At 41.8% G+C, this 17,063-nt stretch overlaps 2 protein-coding genes across 13 annotated transcripts in view; one reads left to right on the top strand and one right to left on the bottom strand.

The window, feature by feature from the left end:
• The window catches only part of JADE1 (jade family PHD finger 1), a 148,151-nt gene extending 144,573 nt beyond the window's left edge, over positions 1-3,578 (top strand). For all 11 annotated transcript variants that reach the window (XM_069855221.1, XM_069855228.1, XM_069855227.1 and 8 more), the window contains 2 exons: positions 777-894; positions 1,739-3,578. In XM_069855221.1, coding sequence (XP_069711322.1) covers positions 777-894; positions 1,739-2,640 — 1,020 coding nt within the window. In that variant the 3' untranslated portion in view covers positions 2,641-3,578. The remainder of the gene's footprint in view (positions 1-776; positions 895-1,738) is intronic.
• A 4,394-nt stretch (positions 3,579-7,972) lies between these two features.
• Positions 7,973-17,063, bottom strand: part of SCLT1 (sodium channel and clathrin linker 1) — a 33,037-nt gene continuing 23,946 nt past the window's right edge. The window contains exons 19-22 of one of the 2 annotated variants that reach the window (XR_011337305.1): positions 12,475-12,553; positions 11,300-11,395; positions 8,448-8,631; positions 7,973-8,193 (exon numbers count right to left, since the gene is read on the bottom strand). Coding sequence is in view for 1 of the 2 variants with exons in the window: in XM_069855234.1 (XP_069711335.1) it covers positions 8,569-8,631; positions 11,300-11,395; positions 12,475-12,553 (238 nt within the window). In the remaining variant the exon portion in view is untranslated. Of the gene's footprint in view, positions 8,632-11,299; positions 11,396-12,474; positions 12,554-17,063 lie in introns of both variants that reach the window. The other variant, XM_069855234.1, reaches the window with a different exon arrangement.

The raw sequence follows: 17,063 nt of genomic DNA on the forward strand, positions 1-17,063 counted from the left end.
AGCTAAATAAGCTTGTCACGATGTTCTTTGGATCTTAAAATACTCTGTAATTAAATTTCTCTTGTTCAGTGGCTCCTCCTAAATGGTGGCGAGAGCAGCCTACGAGGTTGTAACCCACAGGGCCCCGCGCTGTACACCACGACGCTGAACTGCGAGGAGCATCCACACGTGCTTCTCAGTGATCCCCTCACCCGGGAGAGAAACCACTTAAGCTCTAGGAGAATGGTGGTTGTGAAACTTGTCACATTTTAAGGGCAGAAATATAGTTTTCTTCTAAAGAAAACTCCCCGAGCATAGTTGAAATTATGACTTCCTCGCTGTTTGCAGTCCCTGCTGCTGCTGTTGTGCTGTGGCCTTTGTTTTGATCAGTCCTACTGCAGGGTCATCAGACAGACTGGTACTGTCGAATAGCTCTCTACATTTTCATGCTATTAAGTATTGTGTTCTGCTGTCTCTCAAACAATAAGAAGGAAATGGTGCTGTTTAAGACTGAGGAAATTCAAGCATTTCTCTAGATTTCTTGTGTGTGTGGATATAAATATGATTCAAGTGTTCACAGAAGTTACCTTAATGTTGTAGGCCTCCCAAATCCGATGAAATAATGGTATAATTAAATGGTGTTTAAGACTAAGAAGTGTGTTGAAGAAGGTTAAATTTAAATACATTACTAACTCGTTTAAATGGTGCACAGTACTTAATCTGTTAAGAGTTAATTCAGTTTGACAACGTTACAGAACCACAATTCCTGTAGAACTCATCAACTTGATGTCTTCTAGGTGCGTAATCTCACTTACATGGTGACCCGAAGGGAAAAAATCAAGAGGTCTGTCTGCAGAGTTCAAGAACAGATCTTTAATGTCTACGCAAAGCAGCTGGAGCAAGAAAGAGTTTCAGGTAGGTGTCAGTGTTACCCTTTTCACACCAGCCCACAGGCACAAGCACTGAAGGGTTTGGTTACAGCCTAATGACTAATTTTGAAGGACAAAACGGACCTCATTTATTCTCATGAATATCTTGTGTGGCCCACCACGCGTCAGCAGATCAGAAGGCAGAAAGATCTCTGTAGCTGTGCTGGTGGGCACAACGCTGTAGAAAGGGGTAAGTCTGAGTTCTGAGCCAGGGGGCACGGGATGGCTGCTGGCTGTTGGGATGTGTGATTCTGTAATGATTGCTTACGACAGAGACCCAGGCTTACGTTCAGGGGCCAGATGGCACCCACTAACTCTGCGTTTACAAGTGCTGCTGCGTTAGTGTTCAGTCTGGGCTTCTTCGCATCTTTAAAGAAATGAATTTCGAAAAGGTAGCTCTCTGGTTTTAAAACGGCACGTTTTTTTCTGCCTAACCTCATTGCCAGTACTCTTTTCCCAGAAAGGTGAATAACTTCAAAGCCTACTGCATTAACTAGATTATCCTTGAAAGATTCAGTAACTGCTAAGCCGTATTTTAGACAGAATCAATCAGATCCACTCGCTGGCTGCTCGCCCCCAGAAGCTCTGTTCTAGGGGATAGAGCAGTGCTAGGGTAAGTAGTGCAGGAAGCCACGCCAGCAGCACGTTGTGGAACCTCAGCACAGCCTCGTAACAGTGATGCGAAGGCACCAGATAGACAGCCAGGTAGCTGTTTACGCTAAAGAACAGGTCAGGCATAAGGAACAGAGTTAAATCAGGTACATTCAATGGGGCTGTTTGCTCAAGACATGGAACTCCTTGACTCTTAACTGACATTTGTTTACATTTAGGTGTGCCTTCCTCATTCTCCACAATGGAAAACACGGTGTTGTTCAACAGTCCCTCTTTGGGCCCCAACGCCCCCAAGATAGAAGATTTGAAGTGGCATTCTGCATTCTTCAGGAAACAGATGGGCACGTCTCTAACCCGCGCTTTGAAAAAGCCACACAAGAGAGACAGAGTGAGAACCACCCCTGGGAGTGACAACAAACCTTTGCTGAGGCAGCCGGGGCAGAGGGACGGCAGCGCGGCTCCCGGGGGCTTTTTACATTTTGACAAGAACTTCGCAGAACCGCGGATTGTATCGGCACAGCAGAAGAACGGCGTCGTTCTACCAGAGCACAGAAAAAGAAGAGACAATCGTCCACAGTGCGAGGCGATCAAGGCAGAACTAAAGGACAAGACTTCTAAACACAACCACAAGCCGCTGAGACCCACGGAACTCTCTCAGAGGCAATCGGAAAATAAAAGGGCTGTCAACCACTCCGGGGGTAGGTCAGCGCCTGGCACGCGGAGGGATATAGTGCCTAAATGCAACGGGGGGCTCGTCAAAGTAAACTCTAATCAGACAGTAGTTAAAGTGCCTACAACGCCCACGAGCCCGGTGAAAAACTGGGGTGGATTCCGAATTCCAAAGAAGGGGGAGAGGCAACAGCAGGGCGAGAGCCCGGAGGAGACCTGCCGCCAGAACTCCAGCTTCCCCTACCTGGGCATGGGCAGAGTTTCACCCAAGGACAGGGCAAAAAGCAAGCTCAAGCCTGACAGCGAGAACGATGGGTACGTCCCCGATGCCGAAATGAGCGACTCGGAGACTGAAGTGGCTGACAACAAGTGCAGGCAGCAGAGGCACAGTCCCAACAGCGGCATCAGCAGAAGGACAGACATTATTAGGAGAAGCATCCTGGCATCCTGACTGGACACGGGCGCAGCGTCAGACCCGTGGTCGGTAGGGTCACTGCCCACAAGCCAACTCCACATTATTTATTGGTGTGAGAGAGGAGAGTTTAGATGTGGCTACAGACTGACAGTAGAGGGCCCATATTCCTGAGCTGTATAAACATGTTTACATGCACTTAAAGCTGGGGGGTTTTACCCCAGCCCCCCCAAATTCTGTAAGAAGTTTGCATCTCCTTTATTTGCAGCTTTCCCGAGTAACAGAGAAATGCCGTCACTATTCAAATACGAATTGTGATGAACACTAAAATAACTCACGCAAACCTTTTAGAAGGGGCTAGGGTGGAGAGGGGGAAGGAAGCTGCATTCATCCCTTTTAGCTAAAAAGCACTGATAAAATTGTACTCCCTTCCCCTGCCCCCTGGAAAAGCACAAGCTCTTAATTTAACTGAGGTGTATTGAATCAAAGATGGTTGTTTAACCACACTGCACTGCTAAACCCCATGACAAATGGCCGCTTTCCTTGGATAGTGGCAGGTCTTTCTCCTCGGTTTGCAGAATGTTTTCTGTTGCATTCAGTTTGAGCATAGAAGGCAGCTGAAAACCCTCCTCATGATTCTAGGAGTTCCAGAGTTTACATGTAAAGAGGGGTCAGGCTGCAGCTGCCTTGCGGTGCAACAGCTTGAAAAGACTCGGACTTGAGCACAGAGGATGCTGTCAAGTGGCTCAGTTCTGAGAAGGGGAGCAGGCGTGGGGGTTACCGCACCCTGTAGGATAACCCGGCACCTGCCCCCAGAAGTACGAGGACAATTCACAAGAGAGATTTCGAAGGCACTAGGCAGTAGGATTTCCCAAACCCACGAGATATGCACTAATGGTATGTATTGGGAAAGCCAGGCTTAGGACACTAAAGGGTTGCTTTAAAAGTGGACATGAATATATATTTTTAAGTAGAATGGAAAGGCAATACGTTGTCATTAGCTCTTTACAGTCAAATGAAGAAAAAAATATTTCATTCTATTCTGGACTAGATTTGATGGAAGAGGGAACTAGTCTTCTGATTGTGTACTTTTTTTTACTAATTGCAAATGGCAATAACTAGTAAGCTATGAGCAATAATGTCACAGATCACTAGGATACTGTTTTGTACCGAGTAGAGTGCACATAAACCAGTGGAGAGTTAGGAGCCTGTAAATGTTGGAATTCTGCATAGATGTACGTCAGGTCCGTACTGGTGAAGATGTTTAAGCACCCCTGTGTTACAGAAAGACAGGCATGAAGAACCCCCTACACCCTTTCCCTACGCCTAGCCTGCCGTTACCACATCCGCTCACTACTTAACGCGAGACCCCGGCCTCCTGAGCAGGGAATGTTTAAAACATAGTAGAACTCTGCCAGAACGGAGTCTTCCTAAGGAGTCAATTGAAAAAAGAAACAAGGCTTAGTAACACCCTGCCTTGCTATGCAAGTTATCACTTAACTAAACACGGCAGGAGAATGCATCCCTGTCATTTGTTTGAAAACTCAGAAGTCTTAACGTTTTGATACCTTTTTGGAGTGATGTTGAGGAATGGGAATTTTATGTAAGATAGATAGTGTACTTGTAGAACACCATTGCTGGTCCCAAGACACTTGATTAACTTTGAGACTTCCAGAGGTGAAAGTCAAAACAGGGCTCTGGTGAATCTGAAGTTACAGTTGCTCTTGGGACGCGTTAAAAGTTCTTATTTCATCAAACAACAGACAGACAAAAGGTGAATGCACGTAAGTTCTACTTGACATACAGCATCATTTTCCAGACAGGCACTCTTATTTCTGTAATTACAGAAATAAGAGTGCTGTCTGGAAAATGATGCTGTATGTCAAGTAGAACTTACGTGACCTTCAGCTTATTTGTCTGTCTGTTGTTTGATTGAAATAAGAACTTTTTACCACGCGTCCAAGAGCAACCTGTTAACTTCAGATTCACCTCAGAGCTCCTGTTTTGCTCCCCGACATTTAGGTTAATAAGCTTTCTAATGTTCCAAGTTAAGCAGAACCAAAACCAAAAAAGCTCTAAGGAGACTGCAGTGTGACCAGCTCTGTAGGTTCGTTTTGTCTCCCGTGCTTAGCGCTCAGCAGAAGAGGTGTCGTAAGTACAGCAGTGACAATACAAACCCAGCCCTGTATTTTACTGGGATAGAACCATTTGCTGGATTTCTGTTTCTAAGCGTTACCTTTCCGCGTGCAGACTGACCCAGAGATCTGCGATGCTGACTGATGTATTCTGTCAAACCATAGGCTAGTTAAACTTCTGTAAAGTTGCCCGGAATGCCATTTGTTAGGTTGTAAACTCCCACAAATCTCAATGAAGGGTTATACGTCTTGTGTATAAATCTGAATTTCAGAAATTGGAAAGAACTGTCATGACATTTGTAAAACCTTGTACAGAAGATTTTTCACCATGTGCCTCGCTTTGGTGTCCATTCAGCTGAAAAGAATTGCAAAAGGTGCATGAAGAGAAACAGATAGAAATAAAAAGTATATGTAGAGATGACTATTTTATATTACATGGCCCAATCCTGTATTTATTTTCACCCTTTTTTGAAGTATTTATAAAGACCTAGTTGAAGACAGCTGTATTTTTTGTTAAAATATTCAGTAGAATTGTGCCTTTTTGTCTGTATGTGAATAAATGCTGTACATTTTTGCAGTATCCTTGCCGGCAGCGTTTTAGGATTCGCTTGGGTTAAACATTTCACTGCAGTGATGCAAACAACTTTCCTGGTTAAAATAAGCTTTTAATTTGGATTACGAGAGGTATCAAAATGCACCCTGGAGCTGCAAGAGAATTTTTTTTGGAGGAATTACTACTGACAGCAGTGCCCATCCCATCCACAGAAAGCTGTTTGCTTTTTGGCCTCGAGATCCTCAAAGAGATGTTGCTTACCTAAAATAGTTTATATTTGTTGATATGTGATGTCTTTCTGAAGTCCGTAATCTTCATACGTGTTCCAACGGAAGAAGAATGTGAGGTTTCTCACCTGCCAAATCTCCCAGGTAAGAATGCTGACAGACATCCATTATGAGCCACCCACACTCCAGCAGTGCTGACAGCATTTTACTGCTCTAGCAGGATCTCTAGGGGACAAGACGTGAAGGGCACAGTAGGCCCTTTTCTCTTGATTCCTCTACGCTCAAGATGTGGAAACATGGCGTGGACTTGAAGCAAAGCCGGAAAAGGACAAGGCGGTGAAAGCACAGGTCTGGCAGGACATCTTGGAAGACAGCTGAAGGTAAACGATTTCTCTCAGATCTGTACTTGTATCACATGCATTCACTATGTGAGCAACAGTGAGTGGTGCCCCTCAAGAACACAGGTCAAAGAATGGAGATGAAGGGATGGGCCCCTTAGAGTTACTGGTATGAAAGCTTCTCAGGGTGTAAATAGAAGGCTGAGAAGGGTTCTTGCAGCTGCTTTACAGATCTTGCTGAAAGGCTCTGCAGTGCCAGGGTTACCCAAGCAAGGTTGGGTCAGAGCTGAGGGCACCTTGTGAACCACTTAGACTACAGGAAAGGTTCTTGCGTGCACCAAGAGATCCTTCAGTATCTGCTGTAGGGCTCTTGGAAGGACCCAAAATGAAACTCCTACTTCCTTCACAGTTTCTCTCACCTCTACAAGGGAAGTTACTTTTCACCTAGAAACTTGTCTTAAAAAACTAAAGTTTTTACTCAATGGGAAGCACTAATATTGCACTGGAGAATCTAAAAAAAAAAAACCAAAGAAAACAAACATTCAAACCCTGGTTTGGGGTGGCAAAGGAAGGCAGAGGAAACAAAAACTTGTCAATGGAATAGTGACAAAAAATACATAGATGGGAACAAATGTAGAACAACCAAGACAGATGGTTGTAAAGCCTGTAGCTTTTTTTTTTTTTTATGGGGGAAAAGAGCAAATCGTACCTAACCAGCAAGCCTGAAAGTTTAACTGTCTCAGCAAGTGCCTTTCCTCTGAAAGCCCAACTTGTGAGCAACATGCTAGAAGCCAAACAGAACTGCAAGGAGCTGGTGGTAAGGTGACAAGCTTAACCTGACCACATTCCTTTCTCTGGTTCAGACAGATGGATTGGGTCAATTTTTAGCTGGTTGGAGGATTAGGCAGACAGATGTAAGTGGAAATCTTTTTATTTCCAGTGATGGCTGCCATTATTGCTCTGCTGCCCCTTCACTTTACTGCGAGGCGCTTGTGTCACCATTGCAATTCATATTCTGGCAAAGAACCCTTCAAAAGAGCTACAGCACATGCTGAAATGAATGTACCCGTAATTAAAAGGGAACGGGGCAAGTGTCCTTCTGTGCCTCAAGGAACGAATACAGAAATGCTTGCTGAAGAACTGACCTGCCATTTTGAGCCAGGTTTCACTTCACAGCTAGAGCGTCTCTTTAAGGAGTGACCGGGATTAATGGCTCACAAAAATCTTCCAGGTGGTCTCTCATCATCTCAGATGTGCATTATGCAAATGAAAGCAAGGTGCTTGGTGCTTACCTCCCCCTGTATTGTATACGTCATTGACTGATGAAAATCTCATGGCACCAGATGTTTGGAGCTTCTGGACAATGTACCCTTGTTCTTTGAAGTCTTTTAGCAAAAATGAGATTGCAGTGGATACAGGGATGTATCGAATTGAGAAAGCGCGAGTAAAGAATTGCAGGAAATAATAAGCAGGAATTTTTCTTGAGGTTGAAGGCATCTTGCAAGCTCTACTTACCAGCCAGGTGTTTCAGGAGGTAGCACAAAGTCTTGAATTCCATGTGGTGATCAGCCCAGGTCTGTCTTCTAAAATGCAAATATGGTGAAGATCCACCGTGACAGGTGTAGGGGCTTGTTAGTCCAAACCAAGTTTTTCCTTACAAATTTGGCAAGCGTTATCCATCAACTGAATTAGAGTTATTAACCAGCATTACACTCTTTGCATTTACGAGGAAGGACAAGTAATTACATCAGGTACCTAAGTCAAAGATGGAAGCGCTTCAAAATTAGTTAACATCTATCAAACATTTGTAATATGTGCTGAAAGAGAAAACGGAGCTCAGCTCTCATTTTAGAACGATACATACGAAGTTTCTCAACTATGAAATGTGTATGCAAGAGGGATTCCCACATCCTGGCATGTGAAGAATTCAAACACAGTTTCCAAACACATAAAAGCTGGATGACTGGATGCCTTCATCAACTTTGTACAAACTGAAGAAGAGAACGGAATTTCCCAGACACACAGAAACAAAGAGAGCAGATCCACAAAAAAGCAAGGAACAATTGTAAAACACTAATTGGGAAGAAAAAGCACAACTGAAGAAAGATTGCAGTCCTTAGAAACCAGCTGTACCAACAGCCAGAGCAGCGCTTTATTTCTTAACTGTTTCCCAGGGGCATCAGCACAAACCAAACCAAATTCTTTGAACTGGAAGGCAATGGAGGCATTTTACAGGTGTAATGCCTACCATAAAACCAGCAACTCGTAGACATTCATTGTGAAATCAGTGTCTTGCAACAATTCATAAAGGCTCTTCAAAGTGTCCCCAAGTTACTGCACTATAAAGAACAATTAGAGGTGCACGTGAGCAAAACTGTTCATTAATTTCAATGGAATCTTATCTGTTCCTATACGCAGTCTTGTCACAGTTGGAGGTGCTGTTTTCTAGACCAAAAAAGTCCAATATGCCCCAGCACTGTATCAGATTATTTTGTCTGCTACATGAAAGGGCTTAATTTACAACATCTTGCAGTCTTTTTGCAGTCTTTACGCTGCATACAGATAAAACATCTTCATCCACTGCCCTTCTTACCTGAAGAGAAAATGTTCAAGTTTTACAAGCCTTGCTGTGTGTTTGACTTCAGTGCTCCAATACGGAGTTTCTCCAGCAATCTCAACTCCACCATAGTGGTAATGAACAATCTTTTTATTTTTTAAATATTTTCCAGATCCTTCAGGGAAGCTGCTTTGTTCTTCTGTGTTGCTATCAGGCTGAGCTGTAATTAAAAACAAGCAGTGAGAAATTTCTTATATAATTTTTTTAAAAAGCAAAGTTATCAGTAGAGCTTCCATGGAAGATGTCCTGAAGAAGAGGGAAAAGCACAGTGAGTGGGAATTGGCAGCGAAGAGAAGAATTTATAACGTATTCTACAGATGACAACTGCATTTGTCTTACCTCCGATCCCAAGGAATTCAAGATGATCAAAGATCAGGTAGCAGGAGTACGCTTTAAAAGACATTTACAGGGAATACAGACATTGTAAACCTGTGCAAACATCATCCTGTATTTTTTGTTTCCTACTGAATTGCTATTATTTAATAATAAGCTCAGATTCACAGTAAAAATGCAATTTCTAGACTCCCCAATAGCCCAGGTCTAGCCTATGTTGGACTTAATTTTACAAGTAAGCTGGATAATGTAATGAGTCAGAAAAGCAGCCTTCAACCTACAGAGTCAGAGCTGCCATTCTGAATCTGAGGAAACGCACACAGAAACATTCAGTCTTTGGAGACCCAGAAGAGAAGTAACACCTCATTTTTGCAGATTCAGAAGAGTGGATGTTCTTGTAGCAGTATTCCTGGAGCCCTCTTCTCCCAGCCTTTAGCAGGAACAGTGCTGGGCTGTCTTTTCTGTCTTTTAATTTTTTTGTGGGAGGTGGGGAGAAGGAATGAGCTTGGCACAGAAATTCGTCTTCTCCCTACAACAAAGTCATACCTGACAAGCAGCAGCAGTAACCTCTGCAGAGCCCAGAGAGGGCCAGGCAGTTCTGAAGACTGGAGATAAGATCTGAGCAACAATTCACCTCCTAAATATCTTACCAAACATTTTGTTACCTTTCAGAGGGAGACTAGTGAGAAATGGTTACTTATCAGTGCTTCAGGAACAGCAAACCCTTTTCCTATCTGGGCACCCTTGAAAGGTGACCTGACTCTGCTTTTCAAGGGAAGATAGCAGCTCAGAATTAAAGCCGAATGGATCCATATACCAAACAAGAGGTAAAAGACTCTCAAAACGCTCTTTCAGAGCAAATATTCACCAGCTGGGTAGACCCTGTCATGAGTGAGAGCATTTACAGCCAGGAAACACAGCTTACGTTACGATGGCTTGGCAGCCAGGCCCATCTATTTGCTGCTGTTACGAAAAAAAATGCAATTAGTCCCTAACCATTAGATCAACCAAACATTTCCTCTCGGCAACTCACATGGGATCCCCCACATTAAAAAGCTGTACTTCGCAACTGAGTTTCCTAAGTCACTGAAAAAAATTAGGAGGCAGAAAGACCACCTTTACTTAATAGGAGACCAACTTGAGTAACAAATTTGCTTGACAAATAAGTGAACGCAGTGTATAAACCCCCATGGCATTTTGTTTCAAGATGCATAGCTTGAATAGTATGGATCAAAACCCACCTACAGTTCAGCAGAGGAAATAAAGCATTATAGGTGGCACAGGGTTTAGATAATTAAAGCTTGAAGTTTCTTTCTCTGAAGAGAAGAAAACCTTTCCTCCCATTATCCCTAATGTCTAGAAATACTGAATAAAGCTGGAATGAGTTGTAAGACAACTGGAAAAACAAGGCAACAATGATTCAGCTCTATGTGACTGCAGTGGTGCATGAGGTCTCAGGCACACAAATAGCTCCAACAGACAGACCTGGGCTGGAGTTTTCATAATCACCAAAACATGTGTCGGGCACGTTTACTGTGGTAGCGAGATGCGTGCGCTGTCCTTTCCTTCGCATGGAAAATAACCCATTATTTCCTATTCTGTCTACACAATTTTCAGTATTTTTGACACTGCAGGACTTGCTGCGTCTGTCACACGTTACTGGTGATAGCTGCTGTGGGGGGACTTCAACAGTCCTCGGGGACACAGCTACTGCAGGTTACTAATGACAACACAGGTGGACAGACAAGAAATTACCAACTCTGGAAGTACACGTGACGTGGCAGAAGGTACTCACGGCTGCCATCTCATGAACGCTAAACAGGCTGACGCTATCAATGCTGTCCTGCAACCACTTCACACCATTTCCCTGCACTCTTTGTGCAGCCACACAAGTAATTAGACCAGAGAACTTGGCTGAAAAGAACACAGAATTCCTACAAAACAGCTATGCTGCCTAGCAGTCTTTATGAAGGCAGTTCTCTAGCCATCAACTGAAGACACGTTTGAATCAAGACTCCCCAAGAGAGAGGTGAGGGAAACAGCACGTTTGCTCTTTATCATGTGAAGCTGTCACTTGTGATTGCTGCAGTAGGTTACACTGAGCTACAAAAGCACGCTGTGTGGCAACAGGAGCTGCAGTTATTTAAGTTTTTTTTTTCCACTTTGTTAATTTGCTGCCATTTCTGAAGACGGAAATGATCATAAACCTTCAACGCGCACATTCTGAACCACACAAGTTTAATTCACATCAAATTCATTTCCATAAACAAATCTATACTGTCACTTAAGCATCCTGTCAGAGGGTGGCATTTAATTGAATATGCATCAGTTTTGTGATGACGCATCCAAATCACAAGCTGCTGGTTAAAATTATATTAGTGATAACGCAGAGATACTATCACCTCCGCCTCAGGAATGACACAAAGTGAATATTGTTGTGATATGCAACACAATTTTTTAAATGCACTTAAACAACACGTTTTTTTCTTTTGTACCTTTTGAGATGCTGTAGCTGCCCTCTGTTCTGCCTGGCTCAGTCGCCTCTGAAGGCTACTGATGTATTCTCGATAGCCCATCATTAATTTTTCATCCTGTGTAAATGAAATATCTTATTACAAACACAAAGTTCTTTTTACTGGATCCATCCACAGTGTAGTGAAAAAGCTTAAAACAAGAGGAACTTAAGAAGTGGGACTGGTTACCACTTAGAATGAGATTGAAGACACAGTGTTGCCACATGACAGAGAATGTCCAGCTCAAATACAATATCCTATGACTTTTGCAATCAGACTGCTCTGCAGAGGAAGTTGTACTTATTTCACCATCTTGGAGTAAAATGCACAGAAGTCCATATCTTCAATAGGCAATTTAATTAATGGAATCTTACAATGTTCAAGTTTTAGTTATACTCAAAGTGGAAAAGAATGTACTGGGTAATACAAGTGAGATGATAAACTTGCTACAGACCTCCCTGTTCACTTCATCAAAGGGTCTGTATCAAGTCTTTCTTAACAATCCTTTACTTCAGAAATCTCTCCTCGCATCAGCCTCATTCTTCTCCTCTGAATAATACAGCAACACAAAAACCACCACCAAAGGACTCATCCTAGACAGAACTGGATGTTATCCCAGATTTATGAGGCTGACAGGAGAGCTGTTTTCTAAAATGGCCATTAATTATTGAACAACACACATTCCAAAACAACCCTGCCCTTAATCTTTAACAGACAATGCTTTTATCTATTGGCATATATGCACGTGCAGTATAAATTCCACTATGCCCAGTATGCTGAGAATCTGATATCCCTGCGTATGCTACATTATCCGTAACATAATGCCGGCTCCTCTCGAGAGGGCTCCAGGCACACAGAGGCACCAGTGACTTCAGAAACATTTCCTGAATTGTCCAAACCCCCTAGAGTAGTAACCTTGAAAGATGATCTCTCCTTTACCTTTTCTTGTAATTTGAGAGTAAAGTTAATTTCTCTTTCTGCCATTTAAACATCCTCAGTCTGCAGAAACAGCGGGTTTTCCAGTTACAACTACTGCTGTTAAAAATCCTTATTTTTTTTCTTAACCATAACTCATCTAAATAGGTTTCTGTTAAGGGCCCAGTGTAGGTGCATCAGGTTGTAACTGAAAGCAGTTGTCATATTGGTCATTATCTTACCTCAGTTGCCTTTTCATTTGCCATTTCCAGCTGAGAAATGAGCTCCTGGCTACGGAGTTTTTGCTGACTCAGCTCACTTCTGTAAATCAGAAGACAAGACAGTGATCAACACACAGTAGTGTACCAGTTATTGGAATATACTTCTATAGGTACTTTCTTGCTTTGGAGGGGCTAATGACGCGTTTTCACTTACCGCATTGCTCTTAAAACAATGGTTTAAAAAGCGCTACCGAGCTAGCACTTCATGATGTGTTTTCAAAACTATAATGGCAGAGGAATGAGTTGTATTTGTTTGAATAAACAGGACTTTGTCAAGAGCGCTTGACATTTCACAGGGTTGTTTTTTCTATTTATTGGATCTTATTTTGCAGACACATTATCAAATGTGCTCTAAATATAAGCTGCATTTACACACTCAACTCAGTTTTTAGATTAACATTCCAATTAGAATCCCATAAGCAGACTTCAATGTGGATATTTTTGAAGGTGCTTTGAAGTACCTAAAACCAAATCATTCTATACACACAAGACAGACACCAATGCAACACTTCATGAGGAAAACACCCCCATCTTCAAAGCAGACCTTTTACTTTTATACTGAATGAGTTTTAGCAATTCTGAATTTGCATAGTACTGAAGACAAAGAATAGCTGGGCTATGGTAAACAACTTGGAGTTCGTGCCCAAAGGAAACAGCTCTTTCCTTCTGTCATCATAAGCCACTGAAAGATAGGGATGACCAAAGATTGCAAAATGTCTGAAGACTGGCAATTTTAGCCAGAGAAAGATACAGAACTAAATGGGCTGCTCTAAGAAGCATCACAAAAAGAAAGGTGTGATGAAGCTTCTTGCCACCAGTTTCTCCTTCTATGTTGAGGTCCAAGCATATTTGTGAAGAATTTTCAAATCTATCCTTACTTTCCCAAGTTGAAAAAATGCTGAAATTCAATCACCTTCATGAATACGAAGCACATCGACAATGCTCAGAAAGGTGATAGCCAACCTTTTGGTGCTCTGCCTATTACTGAAACTACACGCACTGTAAAGACAGCCAAAGCCTCTATTCTTTCTGGGGCAACGGAGGCAAAGTAGGAGATAACTTAACCTCAGACCTCCACTTTCACAAACCTCTGCTCTTTTAATGATGGCATTTAATTCTCAGCAACAATTTACTCTTAGAATCTTTTAAACTTAGTGTTTCATAAAGTTTGACTGGAAACTGCTATCTGGCATTTGAAATACAAGGCTGCAATCTGTCTGTTAACATAAGGTTAAGTGTACAAGGCTGGTAGTTTCCAATCCCTTGTTCTCAAGGCTCCATACAACCTGGCCTTGAACACCTCCAGGGACGGGGAATCCACAGATTCCCTGGGCAATCTCTTCCAATCTAGATTATACCTGTGTTATCACATGTGAACGAATAAAATAAGAATTAAAGATGGATTAAAATTGCAGGATCAAGACAGCAGGTTCATACTTAACACTGTTACTGCAATTACTCTGTAATCGATACCAAGCATTGAGATGAAGCATTTTCAATATAGAAGCCCTAATGAACAGCTGATTTCTGGAAGTTCAGTTTTTATAAACTGTTTCATTAGCAAAACAGAAAGTTTACACAGTTCCTGTCATATCTTTTCATACATACCCTTTAAAAATAAACTCTTTAGAAATCTATTCAAACACTACTCCTTACAACACATCGGCTGCTTATGTTCAAGTTTAATGATGCTAGTAAAAAAAGGCTTGGAAAATAAGGAAATTCAATTCTGACAAACCATCTGCATTGTTGCATCATCTTAGAAGACTATCCAGAGATTTGTTCTCTAAATTAAAAATTCTTAGTTACTAAAACCAATCTGTCTTCTATGCTTGTACTAAAGCGTGGAATTAACTCTCTTAGCAGCAGAAGCCATAAACAGAGTTCACATGCTCCCATACAGCTGTATTATCAAGAAATTATACTCCAATCACACCGAGCATGTATTTAAAGAAAACAAGTTAACCTCATAAGCATAAGGAAATGTGATGGCTACTGAGCTGGACAATCGATTCATTCTGATTGTTAACCCTCCCCCAAACACAGGTTATAAGATTTCAATATTAAAATTGAGCAGTAACCCCAATTGCTGAATAATCCGATCAGTTGCTACTTCATTTTGCCTTTGTTAAATGAGTAGGAAACAAAAGGTGAGTTTTAGTGTTTTGGCAGACAGGTGATAAATCTGCCAGCTGTAGCACAAACATTCTGCAAAGCTCTCATATGACAAATACAGCATGTGCCAGCTGGTTTTTCGGTTGAATTATACTATAATATGCTTCAGTTACTCTTAGTAATTACAAATTTTGTATACTGCCAGTACCTGCAGCTGCCTCTCATCCTGTTAATTTTTTTCTCTAATGAACATCTTAAAATAAGCAGCTATGGCTGCCAAACACTACAGAAGCGCAGCCAAGAATAATGTTTTAGAAACAGAGGAAACTTCTTCATCTCAAGATGCTGTGCGACTCACTCCATATACTGCATGGGATGTAGTGAGAAGAAGGTGGTCCTGGCTAACACTTCATACACAGGCACCAAAATAAGTCATTCTTCGGAGGCAGATTATCTTCAATTACAAAAACAATAAAACTGAGAACTCCGGTTCACTCCATTCTATTGATTATTCTTGGTCAGAACTGAATTGACAGCAGACAAGCAACTGTCAAAATTCAAGCCCGTTGAAACACAGCAAGGAAGCAAACCGATTCAACTAAAATTAAGTGTCTCAAAAGCTACATCTGTCCTTCAGTCTCCAGGTGGATTGGCCCAGCTGGCAGGTAAGCTGCTCCCTCACTCCCCACCAAGGAAAGAGGAAGAGAACCAGAATGGTACAGGTGTGAAAAAAACTCATGAGTCACGAGAAAGACAGTTTAATAAGCGAAGGGGAAAAAAATAATTAGTGCAAAAGCAATCACTCACCAATTGGTGCAACTCACCACTCATCACCAGTGCACCAGTGCCCAGTCAGTAGCCAAACAACAGCTGCTCTGAAAGAACTTCCACCCAGTTTTATTGCTGAGCACGACATCATATGATGTGGAATATTCCCTGGGCCAGTCATCCCTGCTCTGTCCCCTCCCTACTCGCTGCTGGGGTGGAGTGAGAGGCAGAAAAGGCCTTGACTCCTTGTAAGTGCTGCTCAGCAAAGCTAAAACATCAGTGTGCTGTCAACACGGCTTTGGTCATAGAGCTAAAATACAGCACCATACAGGCTGCTATAAAGAAAATTAACTCCAGCCAAATCCAGCAGAGATCTTTAAGAAGCATTAAACTCACCTTAACTTCAAGTATTAAAATTCCCCTGAACTGAATCTGAGGGTGATAGTTTTTGCATGTATTTATAAACACATATAAACATATATAGACTAATTTTACCTACATCTACATCCTTAGAGAAAGAAAAAAATCTAAATTCAATAGAGGAGCCTTGGGAGGAGTTGTGTTTAAATAAATACGAGTGCTACACCACTGTTTTACAACCTTTATTGGTACCCATTACTTTGCATAACTATTTTATAATGGCAAATATTTGCTGTCTAAGTTCAGTAATATGTCATTAGAACTCAAAGTACATCTAAAGCGGATGCAATCAAAAGTCAGAACAGCTTCGTTTCGCAGCTTGCCAAACTAGATATTCTGGAGGAGTGCAGAGAATAAACACCAGTCATGAGCTGTTAGCCACACTGCCAAGAGCAACGTTTTTATTTGGAATGATGACCTGTGCTGCAAGTAACACTGACCTCGGTTACCTTCAAGACTGTCTTTTGGCACGAGTATATTGAAGCGAAACTGGTTCCTTGCCCTTTTGCAAGGCAAAGGCGAGGTCTATAGCCAATAAATCCTTCTAAAAGAGTACAGCGTCTTAAGATGCTTAAAGGGAAGAAAACTTCTCATAAACGAACTGTAATGTGTTTTTATGAAGAAGTAGTGGAATTTAGTCTACAAGTATTAAATGCACTGCCTGTTTCAGCACTGGAGTTTTTTTAAGTCCAAGTTCAGTTTTATAGGCAATGACTACATTTAACTTGAACTGAGACCCTAATGTCCAAGAAAGCACAGAATAATTTCAATGAAGCCTGAAAGTATAGATTTATCAACATTTTTACCTACAAGTTTTTTTACTGATCTACTTGATTCTTAAACCTCACTCTGCTCTGCTGCTGCCGGTTGCAAAATTTACTTCTTCTCTATTTTTTTTTTAATTAAAAATCACCTCGTGTTCACTGATGTTGCTTCATTTCTTAAAAATGTGTCTTTAATGCTTCCTTTATGCATATGGATTACACCTCACAAACTAAACATTGCAGACTTAGAAGATAACAAATGAGCAGCAAGGAATACGGAGAAGTTAGCAGCTGCTGCTGGGAAGTCAGTAAAGAAACCAAAATGTTTCAGACACCTTCCCATGGAAAATGAAAGTAATGAGGGTAGAACTAAAAACCAGCAACAGATCATGAATTTAAGGCAAAGGAACGGGAAACACCTACACTAACAATGCTTACAAGAGCTGCACCAACAGCAAACTCCTGGTGAAATACAATATAAAG

The sequence above is a fragment of the Phaenicophaeus curvirostris genome, chromosome 4 (assembly GCF_032191515.1).
Source record: "Phaenicophaeus curvirostris isolate KB17595 chromosome 4, BPBGC_Pcur_1.0, whole genome shotgun sequence".
Lineage (NCBI taxonomy): Eukaryota > Metazoa > Chordata > Aves > Cuculiformes > Cuculidae > Phaenicophaeus > Phaenicophaeus curvirostris.